The 20,217-nt window shown below is 35.1% G+C and overlaps 2 protein-coding genes across 4 annotated transcripts; one reads left to right on the top strand and one right to left on the bottom strand.

Moving 5' to 3' along the window:
• Window positions 1-756: 756 nt before the first annotated feature.
• LOC104888070 (putative protein phosphatase 2C-like protein 44) lies at window positions 757-5,316 on the top strand. The gene is made up of 5 exons (XM_057393238.1): window positions 757-950; window positions 1,893-2,180; window positions 4,077-4,335; window positions 4,767-4,921; window positions 5,033-5,316. Exons 1-5 carry the CDS (start codon window positions 918-920, stop codon window positions 5,168-5,170), a joined length of 873 nt encoding a protein of 290 aa, XP_057249221.1. The 5' UTR covers window positions 757-917; the 3' UTR covers window positions 5,171-5,316.
• Window positions 5,317-5,627: 311 nt separating this feature from the next.
• LOC104887920 (COP1-interacting protein 7) lies at window positions 5,628-13,978 on the bottom strand. 3 transcript variants are annotated; one of them, XM_010672706.3, is made up of 13 exons: window positions 13,342-13,976; window positions 11,989-12,168; window positions 11,722-11,842; window positions 11,599-11,638; window positions 11,329-11,381; window positions 11,185-11,243; window positions 10,964-11,116; window positions 10,599-10,819; window positions 8,479-9,989; window positions 7,435-8,376; window positions 6,703-7,087; window positions 6,022-6,087; window positions 5,628-5,938 (listed from the first exon to the last, which is right to left on the bottom strand). In XM_010672706.3, the coding sequence occupies exons 1-13, from the start codon at window positions 13,398-13,400 to the stop codon at window positions 5,871-5,873; spliced, it is 3,858 nt and encodes a 1,285-aa protein (XP_010671008.2). In that variant the 5' UTR covers window positions 13,401-13,976; the 3' UTR covers window positions 5,628-5,870. The 3 variants fall into 3 exon arrangements, with proteins under 3 accessions (XP_010671008.2, XP_010671007.2, XP_019103963.2); XM_010672705.2 differs by having other exon boundaries at window positions 10,593-10,819; window positions 13,342-13,975; XM_019248418.3 differs by lacking the exons at window positions 5,628-5,938; window positions 6,022-6,087 and having other exon boundaries at window positions 7,002-7,134; window positions 10,593-10,819; window positions 13,342-13,978.
• Between the last annotated feature and the right edge of the window lie 6,239 nt (window positions 13,979-20,217).

Consider the following 20,217-nt stretch of genomic DNA (forward strand, 5'->3'; position numbering starts at 1 on the left):
GTTGAAGGTGTAGGTGAAATATCACGGTTATAAATAGGGCTGAATAGAAATTCTGGATATTTGAACCCGGGACTAGACCCGTCCCGACCTGATGGGTTCGTACATGTACTAGACTCAATTGGGTCTGGGTCCAAAAAAGGAGACTCGGACTCGGTTGCTTATGCTTTCAAGTTGGGGTGGTATTTTTTCGGACCCGGTATAACTGGTTATGGATATTGGTATCCGGTGGAACTAGTCTAGGACCACGTATCCTGTTTGTGGAATTAATATTTGGTATATGTGAGGTGGTCAGATGGCTTAAATATAATTAAGTAAAAAAGTTAGTAGGTTTTTAGGTCCACTTAATTTTTTTTTGAATTTATAGCTCAATCAACCCGTTTTGTATGTTGTTAAACTGACAATCGGATACCTAATTCCGGATCTAGTACCCAGCTTGACCAGTTTCAATTCCAAAATTTTTGAACCCGCCAATTCCAGGTCTACGAAATTCCACCGGGTATCCGATTGTGCTCACTCCTATTTATAAATCAAACTATTCCAAATTATCTCATTTAATAAGTTCAAATAAAAGTGTTAATCTATCTTAATTTTTCTAATACCTTTTAATGGAGATTAATTATCTTTCTGTTATAAGTTAGCATTAATTTCAAATGAAAAAGGAAATCATTATTCCTCGTATAAACTAAGGGTGAGAATGTGAAATTTATAGCAATAAATAAGTGACATTAAAAGCAGTAAACCATTGCTTTAAAAAGAAGGTTACGAAAGCGTTAAGATTTTATATTAAACTTTCACAACTTACACGTTAACATGAGAAGATCTTCTTAATTCCTAAATTCTCTGCTAATTATCTCTTCCCCTTCTTAATCTATTTTTGTTCTACCAATCAACTACCCACTCACGCAAAGCTTTCAACCATGAGACTCAAAGATATACGTCTCAAGTTTCAGGTGATTACATTTTCTTTCTTTTTTCTTTGTAATTTTGTAGTTTTCAGAAACAATATACTTCCTCTGTCTCGTTTTAAATGCAACAAAGGGTATTATTTGTGAGATATAGGATATTCATCTGTTGCATTTAAAACGAAACGGAGTAAGTAGCAAGCATTCAAACTTTGGAATTTTGTATATACATATTATTTGTTCTATTTTTCTTTTTAGTCTTGTAGGTAACTAAAATCTCCTTAAGGTTAGTTCTTTCGGTTGCTTTTTCATATATTGTCATGTAAATTTGATTACGTATCTGTAAAAGAGAAAAAATAATATGAAAAGTGCATATTGAAACTAAACTTGAAACAATTATAACAAAATTCTATGTGATAACGTTTTTTATTTTTGTTTTTCCATTTTTAATATTATTTGCTGGTAATTTATGGTCAAAATTTTGTTATGAGATTGAGATATTTCATTTAAAATGGGCATTTGGAACATATATAGTAAATATTTATGTAGAAAGTTGGAATCATGGTGTATTTATATTGCACATTTTTGCATGGTGGTCAACTATATGCTAAACAATTGGTCTTGTTTTAATTTATTTAGTAAACATTTTAATCTATTTAGTGATCAGTTTAATCTATTTAGTTTTAAGATTCTTCGATTCATTTAGTGAGTAGTTTAATTTATTCTGTAAAACTGTCAAGGAAAACAAAAGAAGGAGAAGAAAATGGACGATTAGGATGGTGCAAGATACTTAAAAATAGTGTTGAGTTAGAGAGAAATTAAATGAGCTTGTTAGGAGATTGTAGGCTTGAGTTGTCTTATTTTTATATTAAAATTAGACCGTCTATATAATAGTTTGTGTGTGCTAAAATGGCAAGAAAGAACCTAGACGTTTAAAAATCCGACCTTTTAAAATTTGATTATTACTCATGTTTATTAAAATTGAGGCAGGTACTGTTGAGGTTGAGGAGTTTTCTTAAAAGGGATGATGATGATTATGATGATGATGTTAAGAAGAAACCATCATGGATGATGCCAATCTCACATGGACATCATATTGTGGATGGTCGATCATGGAGAGGAGAAGATAGTGAATTAGAGCAGACAGACAGTGTTGTTGTACAAAGAGAAGAAATGGGAAATCTTGAGTTGTGGTTTTATGGTATATCTGATGCTACAATTGGTGATGGTATTAGTAGTTACATGCAGTCAAATCTTTTTGGCAAAAAGTTCAAAGAGGTATGAATATCAACTTATACCAGCATGATGATGCCTTTGCTATGTGACAACCTTTAAATTATGATCACATACACCATGTCACCATATTCCAAGCTTGCTTGGTGGAGGTGGTGAGGAACTCACCTTGTGACTTGGAGGTTAAAAGTTCGAACTCCACTACCTACTTATGCTTGGGAGTAAGGATTTCCTTATATCCCTTTACTCTCAAGCGTTGACCTGTGTAACTGGGCTGCCTGACCCGCGTGAGGTGCTCGACTGCTGTTCCAGTAAAGTCCTTCTTCTTACCTAGGTTCCCAGTGAGGCCCAAAAAAATAAAATAAAAAATACACCATGTCACCATGATGGCTTTTTTTGGTTATGTTATGCTACTAGTCTCAAACCATTGTGTGAAACTTGGTTTATTTACAAAATAATATGATCACTCATTACTTGGTCAAATCAAGTCCAATGTTTGAGTAAGATGGGATTCTGATTCTTTCAATAACTTCGGGTCAGTCATTGAGTTAGATTAGTGATTGTCAATACTAGTTAATATGGAACATATCATGAACTCCTAGTCAAGTCCCAGTTAAATTTATTCCAAAATTACCAATCTATCTACTTCTTCCGTTTCAATTTAGTTGTGACACTTTTAAAATCACGTATTTTTACGCAATTTTTAGATAGGAGAGAGATAATAATAAAAGGGTCTCATGTGATACGAGAGAGATAGAGAAAATTTATTACTCAAAATGAAAGTGTCACAACTAAATTGAAACGGCCTAAAATAGAAAGTGTCACAACTAAATTGAAATGGAGAAAGTAGTTAGTTTTCATATTATTACCCTTTCACCAGAGCCTAAGACATGGTAGATTGAAAATGAAAAAAGGTAGAAAAATTCCACCTTTTAGTTCTCCAGTTGTATTCTTATTAGCAAGTTAGGGTATGGACAAAAAATCTTTGCTAATTCTTATATGATGCAAATGTGCATTATAACCTAGTCAGGTTGTATTAGTTAAACAAAACACAATAAGGTTAAAGAAAAGTTATTGGATGGAAAAAGTTGCAAAAGTACCTTAAAAGTAAGAAAGTTGTACAATGACACTTACAAAGTTAAGCAAATACATAAAAAGTTAGTGGTTTAACTGAGTCAGACAGTAAAAAGAAAAGTAGAACAGCTAGTCTTATATCTAGCATCTAAAACATTAACGGAAAGAGTAAGAAACAAAAAATCGGAGGTTCCCTTCAACACTTCAATATTTCCCTACAACTTATGTGGTAACTTTCTTTAGCTAACCCAATCAGTAGAATGATTGAATGAATAACACCATTGAATGAATAACACTTCAATGTTGAAGAAGGAGTGTTAGTGCTATGTAATGCACCATTGAACCAAATTTGTCCATGAGGAGATCCTTAGCCAGGGCAGGAGCGAGGCATAGTAGAGGCCTAAGAGGGTCATGGCCCCTGCTGAAGGGTCAGTTGTACTGATTATAATAGGCTAAGAAGATTAAGAAAGTGAAAATAAAAGTTGTTCTATTGGTAAATTGACTCCCCTCCACAACCATGTTTAGAATTCTTTGTTAAATTGGCCTCCCTTCACAACCAGGCCTTTCTTCGCCCCTGAGCCAGGGAGTCTTGTGTCAATAAGGTTCAGTGATGAGTAACACATCTTAAAAAAGACAGTTCGAGTTCTCTCTTCGATCCAAGTAACTGAATCAACTTCTTCCATCCTAGCTAACTTAGGCCTCCTCTCATTTCTCAACCTCTTGACACTAGCATTGGCAAATCTCTCCTTTCAGCTGCCTAGGATTATAAGGCCATATACAGAAGAACAAGCGTATATTAACCCAAGCGTATAGTAACTAAGGTCCTATTTTTATGTGTTTAACAGTTTTATTTTGATGTTGTACTAGTCTCTGGTGAGAAGAAAAGGCAAAGAAACAATGAAGAAGGCTTACCTCAATGCAATAGAGAAGATTGATAGTGATAATCTGGAGAAGATAGAAAATTTTGGTTCGGTATCTGCATTGGTTATCAATGGGGAAAAGCTTGTGATGGCTCAGATGGGTAGTTATAAAGCTATTGTGTGCAGAGATGGTATGGCTCATCAGTTGCGGCCAACACACCAGCATAGAGGAGGAAAAAGGCATTGGCCTCGCCGATTAATTTCAGGCATGTATTACTCAGTCTACTTCCACTGTTCTGTTACCGGGAAAATTACACTCAGTGACAGAACTTTTGGCGTAGTTGTGATCAATGACACCAACTTGACACTCTTACCAAAACATAACTCAAACTTGGCAACTTCATACAATCAATATCACTATGGTCATCACAGCTTAAAGAAACAACCTAGAAGGCTAGATTCTAGAACCAGATCTTATCCTGCTAGTAGTTTAGTACAGTCCATGAACTTCCTCATATACTAGGCACTAGCATGTGGTATTTTCGGCTGTTTTTAGTAAGAGTGTCGAAATGGTGTCAGTGATTGCAGATAGGCCAATGTTTGTGGCACTGAGTAAAATTCCTGTTTTCTTATCTTAGATGGTTTAATGGAGTATCAGTCTTCTGTCCTTAATGGCTAAATGCGTGTTGAATATCAGGGGCGATGCATATTCCGAAAGTACATATACAAGCACGCCATTCAGGGACTGAACCAAGCAGAAAGCAAATGAACAGTTCAGAACTGATTGTTGTTACTGACAGAATAGATTCAGAAACTGAATTTATCATCTTAGCAAGTACTGGTATTTCTGAGGTAACTTCATATCATGCATTCTAACGTTATTACAGAAAACCAATATAACGAAACTGCTTAGGAAAGCATGGAGATGAACATTTATCTGAATCTTTTATCTTGCTAACTCAGGTTATGAGGAATCAAGAGGCAGTGGATCTTATCAGGCACATAGATGATCCTCAAGAAGCTGCTGAATGTTTAACAAGGGAAGCTTTAACTAGAATGAGCAGGAGCAGCATTTCTTGCTTAGTTATTCGTTTTGATTAATACTTTTCATGCCATTCGAAATCAACAATCTATCTTAGAAGTATAATTGACAGTAAGCGGTTAATTAGACTGCGAACTGTGTGGCAGGTGCTGTAAAATTAAATTTGACAGTAAAGTCTAACTTGCAAAAAAGAGCTTCAACACTTCAAGACGACATGAATCAATCTTAAACAAGAAATTGCTTATTAGTTGGCTCGACATAATAATACTTTTTCTCTCTGAAACTCCCACCAAGATAGAACTTATTGATTCATGCAAGTAAGTTGCGATTGGTGTCCAAGTGTCCACCTCTGCTATTTCATCAAAGGAAAGTTTCCATGATTTTTGTTCAAAATTAAGTGTCAGATATATTCGTAGTCATGCCGGAGTGTTAAAGATCCCACATGCATATATGACATAGTAGAATGAAGAAGTCCAAGTTTCTTTGCATGCAAGACAGCAGCTATAGACACAACCATGAGTACCAAGTAGTTTTTTACATACATATTCAAGATGTATATCATTTTCAAGGCTTTACAAGTTACAGCACATCCCCATACATTGGGAAAAGCAACAAATGCAACAATTATGAAGTATGAACTTTACAAAAGCATTGACATTTCTCGTAAAGGCTTGTTTTTCTTATGGTGAAGAATTATGAACCGAACAAAATCATGCGGCTTATTCAGCCTAGGGCCCCAGAAACTAATTTAGATCCTTTTCATGTTGCCAACTTCTTCTCACTGGTCTTACTTCGGAAATGGGACAACAAAGAGAAGGGTCGTGAAGCTGCAGGGAAAAAAACCAAAGTTCAATGACATCTGAACATAAAAATATGAATGATCAAGTCTAGATCAAAGACGTATGCCTACATTTCTTCGGAGTAGTGCCAGCACTTGAGCTCTCCTCTTGACTTAGAAGATTTTTCACGGTAAAAACTGCAGAGCAATAATCAGCAGAAAAGGTTAGTGGGGTGGGGGAACCAGGTCACCACGTTATATTTTCATCCCGCGAAGCATAGAGGTCAAGGAGGAAAACAAGCATATATAAAGAAGCAATTCTACACAATCATGTTTGACAAAGAACGACACTATTCCAGAAGTGTATTTTAGGTGTAACTCAAATATGGCCTTGACTTAGAAGGTTTGCAATGGCCTGAAAAGTTTTGCTAGTGTAATGGTTCTCATTTCTTGAAGGTACCTCTTTCCACCAAAGTATTACCCTTTTCAACCATTGGTATCACACTTACACATTAAGTTACCTTCCTCAATCTCAAGCTTATAAGCGTTTCCTTTTCACTGTGGAACCCAACACCCAATGAAGGTAACAAACATGGTTCCCATTCCTTCCTCTATCCAATAAAGGTAACACATTACGCATCTATGCTATAGATCTCTGTCAGGTAAGCTCTAGGGTTATATTTCAGAAACAGCGTGTACTTTCAAGTACTAGTAACTCATATATTATATATAGTATTCTATGACCATGACTACATAATCGTATGTAAAAATCGTCAAGATCTTTTTTGCCATCAAGATGAGAAACTAAGTTACCTTCACTAGAAGAACCATTCAATGCATTATCATCAACAACAGAGCCATCAAGAGTTGCTTTATCTGACTCAACATAACGTTCACTTGCAGCTGAGTTCTTTCCAAATTTGAACAGCTTTCTGAAACCTCTAGATGGTTCCTTCCCCTGAGATTTCCCTGAATCCGCTTCTGATACATTAACTAGACCAGTCCTCTGAGTATTAGCCACATGTACAGTGGTGGTCTGCATGCCTGTTGATGCCATCTCTATTCTTGTTGGTGGTGCCTTCCCATAATTTGACTCAGTCATGCAGGGATCCTCTAAAGACGAGACCCGAGCATAGGGTGCCTCATATGGTTTTCCGGGAGTTTCAACAGAATGTAAGTTCGAGGACACCTTTTCCTTCTGTCAACAGAAGATGTTAACAGTGCTAACGGAAGATTTAACACTCACTATCAACAAAAAGACGTAGATTAATATGAGAGACGAAAGAAATTTTGAGGATCTTTAGGAGAGCCAAAATTTCAAAAGAAAAAAATGAATCTGAAGAGAATGATTGTTATGCAGCAATGTCATGGTTCACAATCTCACCCATCATCATACGTTAATCATGTAAAGACTCACAACATCTTGCTGTGAGTGAAAAAAATCATTTGAACTAAAAGAAAAATTGCCACAAAAAAACAAATAGACAATTCAGTACTTCAACAGCATTTCACAGATCATAAACTTTTCATTTTCTCCAAATTTACCTCATCCAAGCGGGTATGAGATGGCCTATTGACAACATATATTGATGCTTCATGGTCGATTTCTTTCACAACAATAGGTGAAGCTGGTGGCGGGACGGCTGCATCTTCCTCTGATTTACCAGCTTGATTATAGGCATCAGACTGCATGGTACGGACACCTATTTTATCTTCAGGTGCACGGAGGACTGGTGCTGAAGGTTTCTCGCATTCAAGCATTACTACAGTTTTTTCAACAACCGTGCTGTCATCTACATCCATAGGGGGTGGAATGTTGGCGCTCTTTCTACTCAGATTCGCACTTGCCAGACCGCTAGAGAAATTGTTGTCGTTCAGCTTCTCTTTAGTTGATTTTTTTGGGACAGTAACTGAGAATGCCTTAGATGTTCTAATCTTTAGTTCCGGAAGATCTGATGATTTAGCTTTATCAACATTTGCTTTGGCAGGCATCTTTTTTAACTCAGGCTTCTCAGATACTTTATGTCTTGAGGCTAATTCAGCACTTCTGGACTTCCCTGAAGGAATTTGATGGACAGTGCCTTTGGGCTCAGACAATCTTCTGATTCTGGACATTGTTGCCTTTGAGTCTGGTGTAGAACCATCTTTTTCTTCCTTCCGCATTCTCAGTGATGAAGCTGACCTAGTTAACTTATTTTCATTTGTGTGGCTTGCAATATTTAATCTTCCAGACTTAAAAGTTTTACTGGAATCAGGGGATACCTTAGATAATATTCTTATTGTGGATCTCTGTAACGGTGAGGATGATCCAGGCTCTGTGTCACTAAACTTTGAGCCTTTCTGAGAGACAGGAGAAAGCTTGGGCATCGGTTTCTTAGCCTGTTGTGATGACAAAGGTGACTGAGCAGGATGTGCACCGCTTTTAGCAGCAATTCTCTTCTGCCTCTCAATCTTCAAAGCTTCTAATCTTTTTGCTTGTTCTTGTTCCTGTATGTAGAATAAGAGAAAACAAGCACCACTTAGAAGTGATATTCAGACCCCTAGATAGATAGAGACAAAATAGGCATCCAAGGAACAAAAGGGGAGCACCTTTTCTTTCTTTAGCTTTTGTAGATCAGCCTTATAAGCTCGTAGCTTTTCAGCACGAGCTCGTGCATCTTCTGCAGGGCTCAACTTGGAGGGTTTTTCTCTCTTTGTTCCCACTGTGGTTCTTTTCTCAGCTTTCAACTTTTGATCCCTAATTGCCTTCCTTGGTCCTCCTTTGGCATCTATAGCAACTTCCTTCTTCTTACCACTCAGTTTGGAAGCATCTTTAAATTGATCCTGAGTCTCAAAATCCATGGCTGGGTCATAACCGCTTGATCGATCCTCAATCACACGATTAGGCAGTAAATTTAATTCATTGGGCTCGTAATTAGCAGTTCGGTCATCTGTCTTGCGGAGCACCAAAGGGAGCTCACAATCCATATCCATAGCTTTCCTGCCATCGCCTGCTAATGAGCCTGGTCTTTGTAACACCATAAGAGACTCATCAGATATATCATTTAATGATCCCTTATTATTGGTATTAGATGTACCCTGAAATCCATTTCTGATGACAGGATCTAAGGAAGGGTCCCATACATCTGTCAGCTTTTCTTGCCGATTGATGACATATGCCATGTCTGGATCCACAGATCTCCTGACACTTCCCCTTCGACCGCCCGCTTCCATATATTGCAGATCTTTTTGACTCTCTCCATGATTGAAGTTTGCATCTTGACCATAACTCAACATTCGATCATCCATTGTTCTCCGCCTGCACATTGCACCTTCAGAAACGTCAAGACTTTCACCCATATCTACATCATGATTTTCACCAATACTATGCATTCCAAGAGCAGACGCGTCATCTCCGATAGCAGATTGCCGCTTTCCTCCTCGAACTTTAGAATTACTGCTTTCATCAGCATCTGTAAGTAAGAAACTCTGGAAAGCTTGCCAGTGTCCATCATCTCCTGCCTGTCCAGACATTCTTCCTTCCTTACTGTTTGATATTAGTGGATCATCTGACTTTAGATAAGCTCCTTTCTTTTTCAGTTTCTTCGTTTCATCAAACTTTGCATTCCGCCCCTCATCATTGCTTCCAGAATCTGAACAAGACTGTGAATCACTATCTGAAGACCCTTGCTTTGCAGAAGTAATATAGTTAATATTACGGATTACAACGGTTTTAGACTGCTTTCTGGATGATTTTCCAGTTCTATTCTTCGATTTTTTACTCGCGGAATCTTCTTCATCTGTAAGATCATCCTGCATTCTTTTTCCGGAAGAATCCAACTCTTGGCTTTCAAATTCACCGCTCATGTCTCGGCTATCCATTGAATGCCTTCTCTGCCTTGATTTTCGACCGGGATGTGCTCTAGAATCATCATGCGGTGAATAAGGAGGCTGAAAATAAGGGTTCTGCCCCATATAGTTCTGATAGTAAGGCATGCCCTGCATGGGATATGGCTGAAATACAGGCATGCCATTAGCTTGAGGATGCATTTGCCAGGGTGGGAACATAGGATGTGGAAACTGTCCGGGGCTGTACTCCTGTGGGTTTGGCTGCACTTGATCTGACATAGAAGCCATTTTTACACTCAGCATGGTTTCAACAAAAAAAGAAGAAAGTTTTCTACACTGTCTAGAATCAAACATTTGACAGAGGCCCTTATTTGAAAGTTTAGATATTTGAAGGGAAAAGTACAAAATTTAGAAGGAAGTTTATAGTTTACGCCCTAAACTTGGAAGTGCAAAGGCAAAAAGAAACAGGGGACAAAACAGGCCACCACCATCCCAAAACAAATTGGTATATAGTGGATTCCCCTTCCCCAAGAGACTAGAACTGGCTAAGGGAAAGCAACAGATCTAGGTGTCAGTCAAAGCTAATTTGCATAAGATTCCACTAAAGCACATCAGAGACACAATTCCTAGCAGTTTAAGCAAAAGATAGAACCATGACTAGCTTCTGATAAGCCTAAGAGGGACTAACAGCATAAGCTCATCTGATCAGACTCAGCAAGGCTCAGAAAAGCTCAATACTAAAACCAGTCAGTACTAGATGATAACTTCCTAATCCTACTATGAGCTTATATGATTTTTCTTTGCTGACAGCTTTATTCTTCGATGTTATCTTACAAGAATCTTCTAGGTAAATTTCATAAAGATTAGAATGGCACCTGTACCATTTGCACATGATGTCCCCTTCTTCTCAGAAGGACTTTCACCCTGAGGGCATGATTCCTTGAAATCTCTCTGTTCACTTGGGTTCAGAAACACAATTCCCGCTGCATTTGTAGACGGCAAATCTGACCGGCAAGACATTGCTTCAGTTGCTTCAACTTCAACCCATTGGCCGCTTTCATGCTTCGCCTTCCATAAGTCCAAAAACTTTTTGCAAGCGTCGCTGTGGCATGAAAATAATTCTTCATCAACAAAACATTATCTCCAAATTATAAAAAACTTGACCCAGAAAGCATACAGAAAAGATATACTTTTTGACCACTCTATAGCGTACTAAGACTGTTTGGTTTAAAGGAATGCAGCTTACATCAAACGTGATGCCCCAAAACGTTCAGCAAAAGCAAGCAGTGCGGCTATGTTATCAATGTCAAAGCCAGCAGCAACAGCACGTGCAAAGGCCATGCCTTGCTCTTTTTGAAGCACCGTTTTACGTGTCTCAAGAACTTGTACAAGCTGAACTCTGATAAAGCATTCCACTATTAGATTTACAGAAATAACAAGTTTTCAAAAACTTATGGAAAGGCTTACTTCGAACTTTTCTCCAGTGTGGTGGTAGATGCATCTTCCTCTGATTGATTACTGGCGGGCTGCAATACAGCCAAATAAACCGATTTCTCCTTAGATCAGTGCCAAGTTTAGCATCTATTCTAGGATATATCATACCAAAGTTACCTGGTAAAGCACAATTGCTTTCTCGTCATTACAACTCGCTGGCTGTTTGCTGCCTGTCCAATGCCAAAAATCATTATAAAATCACAGTGGAAGGTTATGCACTTAATAAGATATTGCAAATGAAATTCTTCATTTGTGATTAAATGACACCATCTTCTAGTATCTATCACAAAGAAAGTACTAACAAACACAAATGCAAATTCTGATTTTGAGGCACTAGATATTTGTTACACACAAAAGCCAACAATATTTGTAAATATTTTGAGGTACCTTCAAGCCTTTCTTCAGACTTCACTGGAAAGTCTTCTACCTGTTATCATGAGCTGGTTATTAAACAAATATTCATATAATTTATCTGAGTCAAGTTAGCAGCTGTCTAAAGAATGTACTTACAGTGTGCAACCCATTATCATTAGTATTTTGAACGCATATTGCCTTCTCAATCTGCAAAATTTCAGATTCTATAGTGTACACTCGCTCAAGGATTTCTGGACTACTCACAAAGCGGACAAACCTTCAAGCATTTTAAAAAAGAAAAACCAATCATAAACTTGGAAAACCTCATAAATTTGAAATTGAAAATGACTCAAAATAACTCTTGAAACAAAAGCAAAAGAGAATACAACCGTTAAAAGAAAGAGTTATAGGGATTAATAATACCTTTCCACCGTTCCTTTAATAAACCATGATGCATCACTTCCATGCTTTGGTTCAAGAACAATAGAATACCCTCCCTTCCCAATCTGCTCCTCTGCTGCCTTCAAATGAGCTAGGAAGGGGTTCAGCAAACCTGATGCAATCTTCTCACTTTTCCCATTAGCAGTTATTACTAGGTCACACCTGATGAAAGTGTAGCATTTAGACTTCCTTCCAATAATAGCTGCCAAAAAGCATACTTATTGGCGAAAAAATCGCATTTGGCATTGCTATCACATGACCAAATTCATTATCTTAAAAAGTTTTGACCTGATAACAAAGCTTTATACATGTTACTTCCTTCATTCTGGAATAACAGTCACATATTCTATGAACTTTCTGGAAAAGGTTGTGTCACCTTACTTAAAATGGTCATAGTTTATGATAGAGTTTCCAAAAACACCCTTATTCGGATTGAGTGACAGAGAGGGTGTGTCATGTGTGAATAATCCAACAATCACAACGAGTATATTAGCGAAGTCATGTTTCGTATCATATCCTAAATTATGAGAAATCGGTATAACGTTAAAATTTATGTTCAGATGGAGGGAACAACTGATGAGTGCAAGATCTTAATTTTCATCCACATTCCACAAGCATGTAGTCAATCCTTTACTTTCATCAAGGCATTCCACATTTGCCGAACCAATAACCACATTCACCTCATTGCCAAACATCGAAAAACGGCATATAATGGAGTAGTACATAGCATAAACTGGAGCGATATATTCTCAGGACAGAGAAGCACAAGTAATCAAGCATAACCTAACCCAGGAAATGTTACTTTGTTCTTGTCATCCGCATTTCAATATTAATAATAACAAAGTAGACATGATAATTTGTAGTTTTGTACAATAACATTAACTTGCAGATTACTCATCACACATATTTACACACAAAATAAGGAAAAAACCCAACATGACCCTAAACATCCTCCATCTACAAAATTAGTTCTACCTAACCCCAAGAAAGACAATTGTTTAAAAAACAAAACTTTAATCAACAATGCAAGTAAATATTCCAATTCCCATGAAAAAAAAAAATCCAAACCCAATTATTTCCACCTAACTATATTAGCATTAACATCAAAACTCAAAATGCAATACATAATAAACCTAACCAAAAAAGAAAAAGAAAAAAAAAGAGGCAAATTCATTCACCCAAATTAAAGTCAAAGCAATGCATGATTGAACTTTGTAACTTTAACAATAAGAAAAAATCATGAATATACTAAACAACAAACAACAACAAAAATAAATAAAAACCCAAAAAATATAAAATAAAAAAGGAAAAAAATATTGCAAGATAAAAATTCACCTGGTTCTAGTTGGTGTGAGCTGAAAAACAATAGAATCAAGGCGAGTACTAGATTTCATTTGCTTCAAATTAAGCAATTACAAAAGAATTAAGGAAAATAAACACCAAGATTGAAGCTTTTTTTCACTTCTCTACTGTATTAAACAACAAGTTCATATTTTTTTTTGGGAAAAGATCTGATTTTTAGGAAATTTTTTTGACTATTAATTACTACTGACAGCTCAAAAATTGTTCCTTTTTATTTATGTGAAAAGAAAGAGATAATTTAATGAGCCAAAAGAAGAATTTAAAGAGGTGAGCTGTTGAGATAGAGACTGAAAAAGTGAGAGAAAGAAAAAAATGGAAACTTTCAATGGTGGAAAAAAGGGTTTTACAGAGGATTTTTACTTGCTTGTTGCTGCTTCAATGGAGAGAGAAATGAAGTGAGTAGTAAGGTTTTTTGACAGAGAAAGAAATAGACACCAACAAAAGAAAATTTAAGGGTGTAGTAAAATTTTAGAGTAAAGTTTTATAACGGCAACATGAAATTGAATAATGAAAGAAAGAGAAAGTAGAGAAGATCCAAAGATTCCCATTCCTATGAGCAATGATGTTTTTCAGTTTTTGGTTTTTTCATCTCTTTTCTCTCCCCTTGTTTCTCATTGTTGGAATATTTATGGCCTTCATGGGGAGTAGGAACTAGGAAATAACATACTCCATATATGATCAGAGTTGTCAATAATGCAAGTCGAGTTTGGATTTTATATCTGATTCGAGTTGCTAATAATATGAGTCGAGTTTGCGACTTTGAGTGTAATGAGTTGGTAGACCAAAAAAATTATGTTAGATTTGAATATATTCAAAACGCAAAGACAAAAAACCTTGTTATAAAGATTTATGTCATTTTTTTTTAGTTATTTTACTTTGACTTTATATAAAATTTAAAAATGGTTGTATTTGTATAGTTCAATGACTCTCGTGATTTCCATAAAAAAAAAATTAAGTGGAGATAGGAGGCTAGAGTAGCTCTTCAACTTTCAAGCGGAAGATCAGGAATCAAAGCTCATCAAGTTCGTTCTATGAAGGATTTCTCCTTTTTTTAAAAAAAAGAGAAATTTTATTAATTGAAGGTCAAACGACATCTACAATAGATATTAAAGAAAAACAAGATACAATTAAACAAGGTTAAATCAAAATCGTCTTCGAAAAAACTATAATGAGCCAGATCGAGCAATACAGCGCAGTCCCCTTGTACTTGCTGAATCAAACAGCTATTGATGAGGAAGTCTATCATTATGACATAGTTTTGGAAGAGCATTTTTGATCGAGCCATGTCAACCGCATCCGAGATTTCAATACCTTCATGTTGAGTCTTGAACTTCAACCAATAAGAACAATTTCTCATACCTAAAAACAAAACAACCACACTCACAACTCTCATAGGGGAGAAGGAGATCTCCACAACAGAGACTAAAAACCCCATGGTTTGAAGAAACTAATTTATTCAACAAAACAAGAAAATAAACTAAAAACTGAAAATGAAAGAAAAAAGGGGGCTTACCATGGATGAAATCATCCATGGCAGCCCCTAAGAGATGAAGAAGGAGTAGGAGAGGCTAGGGTTTTGAGAGAAAAAGATAGAGAGATGGAGGCTAGGGTTATATGAAGGATTTCTCCTTATTCTTCCTTCCTCGGATGGGCCTTCTTCTTACAGAATAAAAAAGTACGTGGGAAAAGACTCAAATCACTTTTAAAAGTACAACTAGGTGAAACTTCAACTCGAGTTCATTAAAGTTGATTTTTTTTTCCATAAATAAGATTCAATCATCTTTTAAAATTAATTAATATACATATACTACTTCCTTCGTTCCATAATATAGTGTTTGTTTATTTTTACGTAGTACAAGACGTAACTTTGACTTTTAATATCGTTAGTTTTGTATAAATAAAAAAATATAAAAAATAGATATTATGAAACTACACATTGCGACGAATCTAACAATATCCCACATGAATATGTTTTTTTTATATATACAAATAAGAATATTCGGTCACATATTTTAAAGTTTGACCCGTCCAAAATGAAAATAAGCACTATATTATGAGGCGAAGGGAGTAGTTAATAAAAAAAAAAATGAATGAAGGCTCAAAAGTCAAAGCCATTTAAATGGTTAAGACAAAGTACATACACTAGGGGAAAAAACATAAAGGGCTGCGCAGGAAGGGCTGCGCTTTTCGTAAAAGCGCAGCCCTACTAAGAAGAAGGGCTGCGCTTTTTAAAAAAGGCGCAGCCCTTCACTAGTAGGGCTGCGCTTTTTAAAAAAGCGCAGCCCTTCTTAGTAGAAGGGCTGCGCTTTTTAAAAAGCGCAGCCCTCTAGGAAGGGCTGCGCTTTTTTAAAAAAGCGCAGCCCTTCCTGAAAAATTTTGAAATTTCGGAATCGGCGCTTTGAAATATTGAGCGGGGATTCGTCAAATATATTATCCCTCATTCTCTCTCCTCTCTCACGTCCCTCATTATTCCTTTCCTCCTTATTCTCACCTCTCTCTCTCTCTTCTCTCTCACCTCTCTCTCTCTCAAAAACTCCCATAAACATTTGTCTCAAAAACCATTTAAAGTTTTCGATTTGCACTAAACATGACGACGGAGTCCGATTGCCTATTGTGATACCTTTTCGGAAGCGGAACGAGCCAACGAGTCAAACTCACCGCTATGCGTGAGTTTTAGGCTTTTTAAGCCATCCGAGTTCGTTTAAGCCTCCAAATACCATTTTAAGTTTTTCCGAAATTTTTTTTTTCCCTTAAATTATGTATTTGGGTTTTGTTTTATGTATTTAAACATTATTAGGTTGTAGTTCTTGTATTTTCAGATCTATAATGTTCTTGTATACTTCTCTTTGTTTATATTTTTTATTAATGTTCTTGTATACTTCTCTTTGTTTATTTTGATTAATGTTATCTTGTATACTTCTCTTTGTTTATTTTGATTAATGTTCTTGTATACTTCTCTTTTATATAATTTCTTGTATTTTCATCTTTGTTTTGATTAATGTTCTTGTATACTTCTTGTATACTTCTCTTTGTATATTAGTTTTTGTTCCTTTTTTTCATTTTCGTTTCATTCTTTTTATTGTTTTGGGTTTAGTATTTTCGTTTCGTTTCTCTTCTCTTCTGTTTAATTTCAGAAAATGTGAGATTATGAGTAAAAAAATGACAAAAAAAAATTTTTTTTTTATTTTTTTTTTTGGTAGGAAGGGCTGCGCTAGTTAGGAAAAAGCGCAGCCCTTCTAGCCCAGAAGGGCTGCGCTTTTTCCTAACTAGCGCAGCCCTTCTGGGCTAGAAGGGCTGCGCTTTTTCCTAACTAGCGCAGCCCTTCTAGCTTAAGGGCTGCGCTTTTCTAGCGCAGCCCTACTTAAAAAGTGAAGGGCTGCTACTGAAAGGGCTGCTGTCAAAAAGCGCAGCCCTACATGCCTTTTTTAGCGCAGCCCTTCTTCATTTTTCCACTAGTGTATGTACTTTGTCTTAACCAGGGGCGTACCTATTAAGGGTCCTGGGTGGCACGTGCCCCACCAAAAAAAAAATCGGATTTTTTTTACTTTTAACATCAAGCAGATTTTTACAATAGGTTAAAATTAAAACGCGTGCAATAATTACATATATTGTAACTTGGTCCAGTGGTTCACTTAGTAACTTGTACTAACAGCTAGTTGTTGCCGCGCAGGTTCGACTCCCTGCACGCTTTCTTTCTTTGCGTTTTTTTCTTTCTTTTCTTTTTTTTTTTCTTTCTTTTCTTTTTTTCTCTTTCTTATTTGCTTACTTTGTTTTGTTTTGTTTTTTATTTTTCTTTTTTACTTCTTATTCTTTCTCTTCTTTATTTTAGCATTTTTTTCCTTCTCCATTTTGAATCTTCATTTCATATTTTAAATAGTATCCATCTCCCTGAATTCTAGTTCTAATTTTAACCATTTTTTTGTTTGTTTGTGATATAACGATTACTTTTTCTTTTATTTACACAATAAATGCAACAATTTGACTTTCGACATTATTCAATATATTAATTATGACCAAGATTTATTTACAAATACTTAAAAATAAAAATTTACTATTTAAAATTTTGTTTTGATTTCTATTTACATTAAATAAATTTATATCAGCTTCTTATAAACTTTAGCAACAAATTGAAATAAAAATTGCGTCTGTTGATTAATGTGAAAGTCAATATGTTAAATATACTAAAAATGGAAATAGTATTGAATACTTAATATTATTATTTAAGGTTGTGAAAATTAAAGTGTTGCATTGTTGTAAAATATGATATTATGATTTTTCTTTTGTAATTTGGTGTCCCACCAAATTCGAAATCCTGGATCCGCCCCTGGTCTTAACCATTTAAATGCATTAAAGTCATATAACCCAAAAACACAAATTGCAGAGATAGAAAAAAAGGGTTAAGAGTAAATGATCAACTAATCTACCAACATCCATGGTCCATAGCAAATTAAATTATTTGTACCCTGAATTAGAAAAGCTGAGTCATAAAGATTAAGGAGGGAATTTGAATTTAGGTATCAAGCACCAACTACTACATTTCCCTTTTAAAACTTCACCAATAAAGCAAATTATCATAGTAATAGTTTTTGCATCAAATAAATCTCTACATTCACCTAAATGACAATTTGTCTTAAATAATATGTTTTCTTTTACCAAATATCTTGAATTTTTTTTTATTCACCAAATACCCCAACTTTTTTTTTGAATTAAATAATAGGGTTAATGACTAACGATGTTAACCGCATTTAGTCATTAAAGGCATTTTGATGTATTTTCTCGAAAGTCATGGGTATATAGTGAATTTTGAAAAAAATTAGGATATTTGATGAATAAAAAAATTTGTCAGAAATATTTGATGAAAAAACTGTAAATTATAAGATGAAACATATAAAAAATGTACTAATTTAACTTCATTATTAACGTTAAAATTGTGCATTGACTATCAAATTGCATGCATACATTAGTTATCATGATTATCAAATTACCATGCATACATTAAAAATGTACTACTAATTTTACTTCATTATTAACGTTACAATTGTGCATTGACTATCAAATTACATGCATACATTATTAATAATTACCATGATTATCATAGTCTCACAAAAGTGCATGCAACATACAAAATAACAAATTAGAGTATGAAATTTGTTACCATAAAGAAATCCCATAAACTACATGTTTACTTCCATGCAAAATAATAATGTCAACATGCAAAATAAAAAAGAAATAAATCTGCATATCCGAAGATTCTCTGATCAGCCACCTTTGAAGTGATCACATACAAAAACAAATCAAGTTTTTAAGATACAAAACCATATAATACATTAATACATATATAAATATAAATTAGCTGCACCATTGTTGACAGCATGGGATCAGTAAGACCATAACTCTTAAATAATACCTGATCACTGATGTAGAATAAATTTATTAGTACCACTAGGTTATCAAGGATTTTGAGATCATGATCTTTATAATGCAAATTCATGCACAATCCTGGCTTAATTAATCGAATAATTGATCAAGTAAAGTATTGTAAATCAAGAAATCGCTAATAGATTTCATCGTACCACATGTAGGGCAGTTCTCCCCAACTTATTTTCAGTTCAGTTCAATTCAGTTCAGTTTAGTTCATTTCAGTTTAGTTCAATTCAGTTCAGTTCAGCTCTGGACAATACTTTTACTTTTACATATCACTAATCATTTCAGTTCAGCTCAATTCAGTTCAGTTCTGGACAATACTTTTAGCGGTCAGTTTTCAAAATCATCATTTTCCTAATAAATTTGATTAAATTTTTATTCATTATAGGACATATATCATATGACTTTGAAAATAAAAAATAAAAAAAATAGAAAACCACAATATTACTGAACGGGCTTAAAGTATAGTAAATCAAGATATTGCTAATAGATTTCTCCGTACCCCATGTAGTTGTCAATTATATGCAGAGAAACTTCTTGACCCTAATGCATGACCTGTTTATTTTTAGCACAAAAAAAAGAATCAACTCATTTTAGTAGAAATATCTTAAAAACGCGTTACCAATTTATCTCAATTCTGTTGTTATCGTTTATGGTCCATTGACAAGGGTCGTAGTTAGGAGTGTGCAAAGAGCCTCGTTGCATAGGGATCGGACCTCAATGCTCAATCCATTTGGAAAAAGTCTAATGATTTGTCTGTCGTAAACGGCAAACGCTCCACGTCTCTATTTTTCGGTCTCCATAATTTACGCTATTACCTATCATCTTTCTAAATGATCCCTTCCACCAAAATTCAACATTCTATATCCAACCTTTAGATTTGAAACTGAATATTATACCATATGTTACAATGTGTATTATACTTCGACACCATTTATCTATTATATCTAATACGTTAAACAAGATTATTAGGGCCAATCGTCCTTCACCAACGTCAACCAGATCTTTTTTGTTGATATGTTTCTTCTACGGCCAAACTTTTTGCAATGTAATCTCATGAAAAGCCAATTAATAATATAATGAAATAGATTATTGGTCTATGTTAATTGTTTTTACATGAGCAATTATCAAAATAACAAATAATAATAACATATTATGAACACACATATTTATGTGGCCGGGTCACCAACAATATAATGTGTAGTGTAGAGGAGATCAGGCTTGTAAATTTTAAAAAACCAGTACAAATTTATAAATATATAGAGAGTTCGTATAGTACTTAATTCTGAAAAACATTCCGAAAAACATAAACGAGAAGACCCAAAATATGAGTCCAAAACATAAACAGACAAGGTAAGATATTAATATTACTTTATTGATATGAGTAGAAAAATGGTGAACTTTAATCAAACATAAAACAACAAA

This window comes from Beta vulgaris, chromosome 3 (genome assembly GCF_026745355.1).
Source record: "Beta vulgaris subsp. vulgaris cultivar EL10 chromosome 3, EL10.2, whole genome shotgun sequence".
Taxonomy (NCBI): Eukaryota; Viridiplantae; Streptophyta; class Magnoliopsida; order Caryophyllales; family Amaranthaceae; genus Beta; species Beta vulgaris.

Coding starts and splice junctions, on each gene's coding strand:
- LOC104888070 (XM_057393238.1), top strand. CDS start 918: ATGAGACTCAAAGATATACGTCTCAAGTTTCAG. Junction 951..1,892: donor ATATACGTCTCAAGTTTCAG/GTGATTACATTT, acceptor AAATTGAGGCAG/GTACTGTTGAGGTTGAGGAG. Junction 4,336..4,766: donor GCCTCGCCGATTAATTTCAG/GCATGTATTACT, acceptor GTTGAATATCAG/GGGCGATGCATATTCCGAAA.
- LOC104887920 (XM_010672705.2), bottom strand. CDS start 13,400: ATGAAATCTAGTACTCGCCTTGATTCTATTGTTTTTCAGCTCACACCA. Junction 11,639..11,721: donor ATGATAATGGGTTGCACACT/GTAAGTACATTC, acceptor TCATGATAACAG/GTAGAAGACTTTCCAGTGAA. Junction 9,990..10,592: donor ATCATGTGCAAATGGTACAG/GTGCCATTCTAA, acceptor CTTCTATGTCAG/ATCAAGTGCAGCCAAACCCA.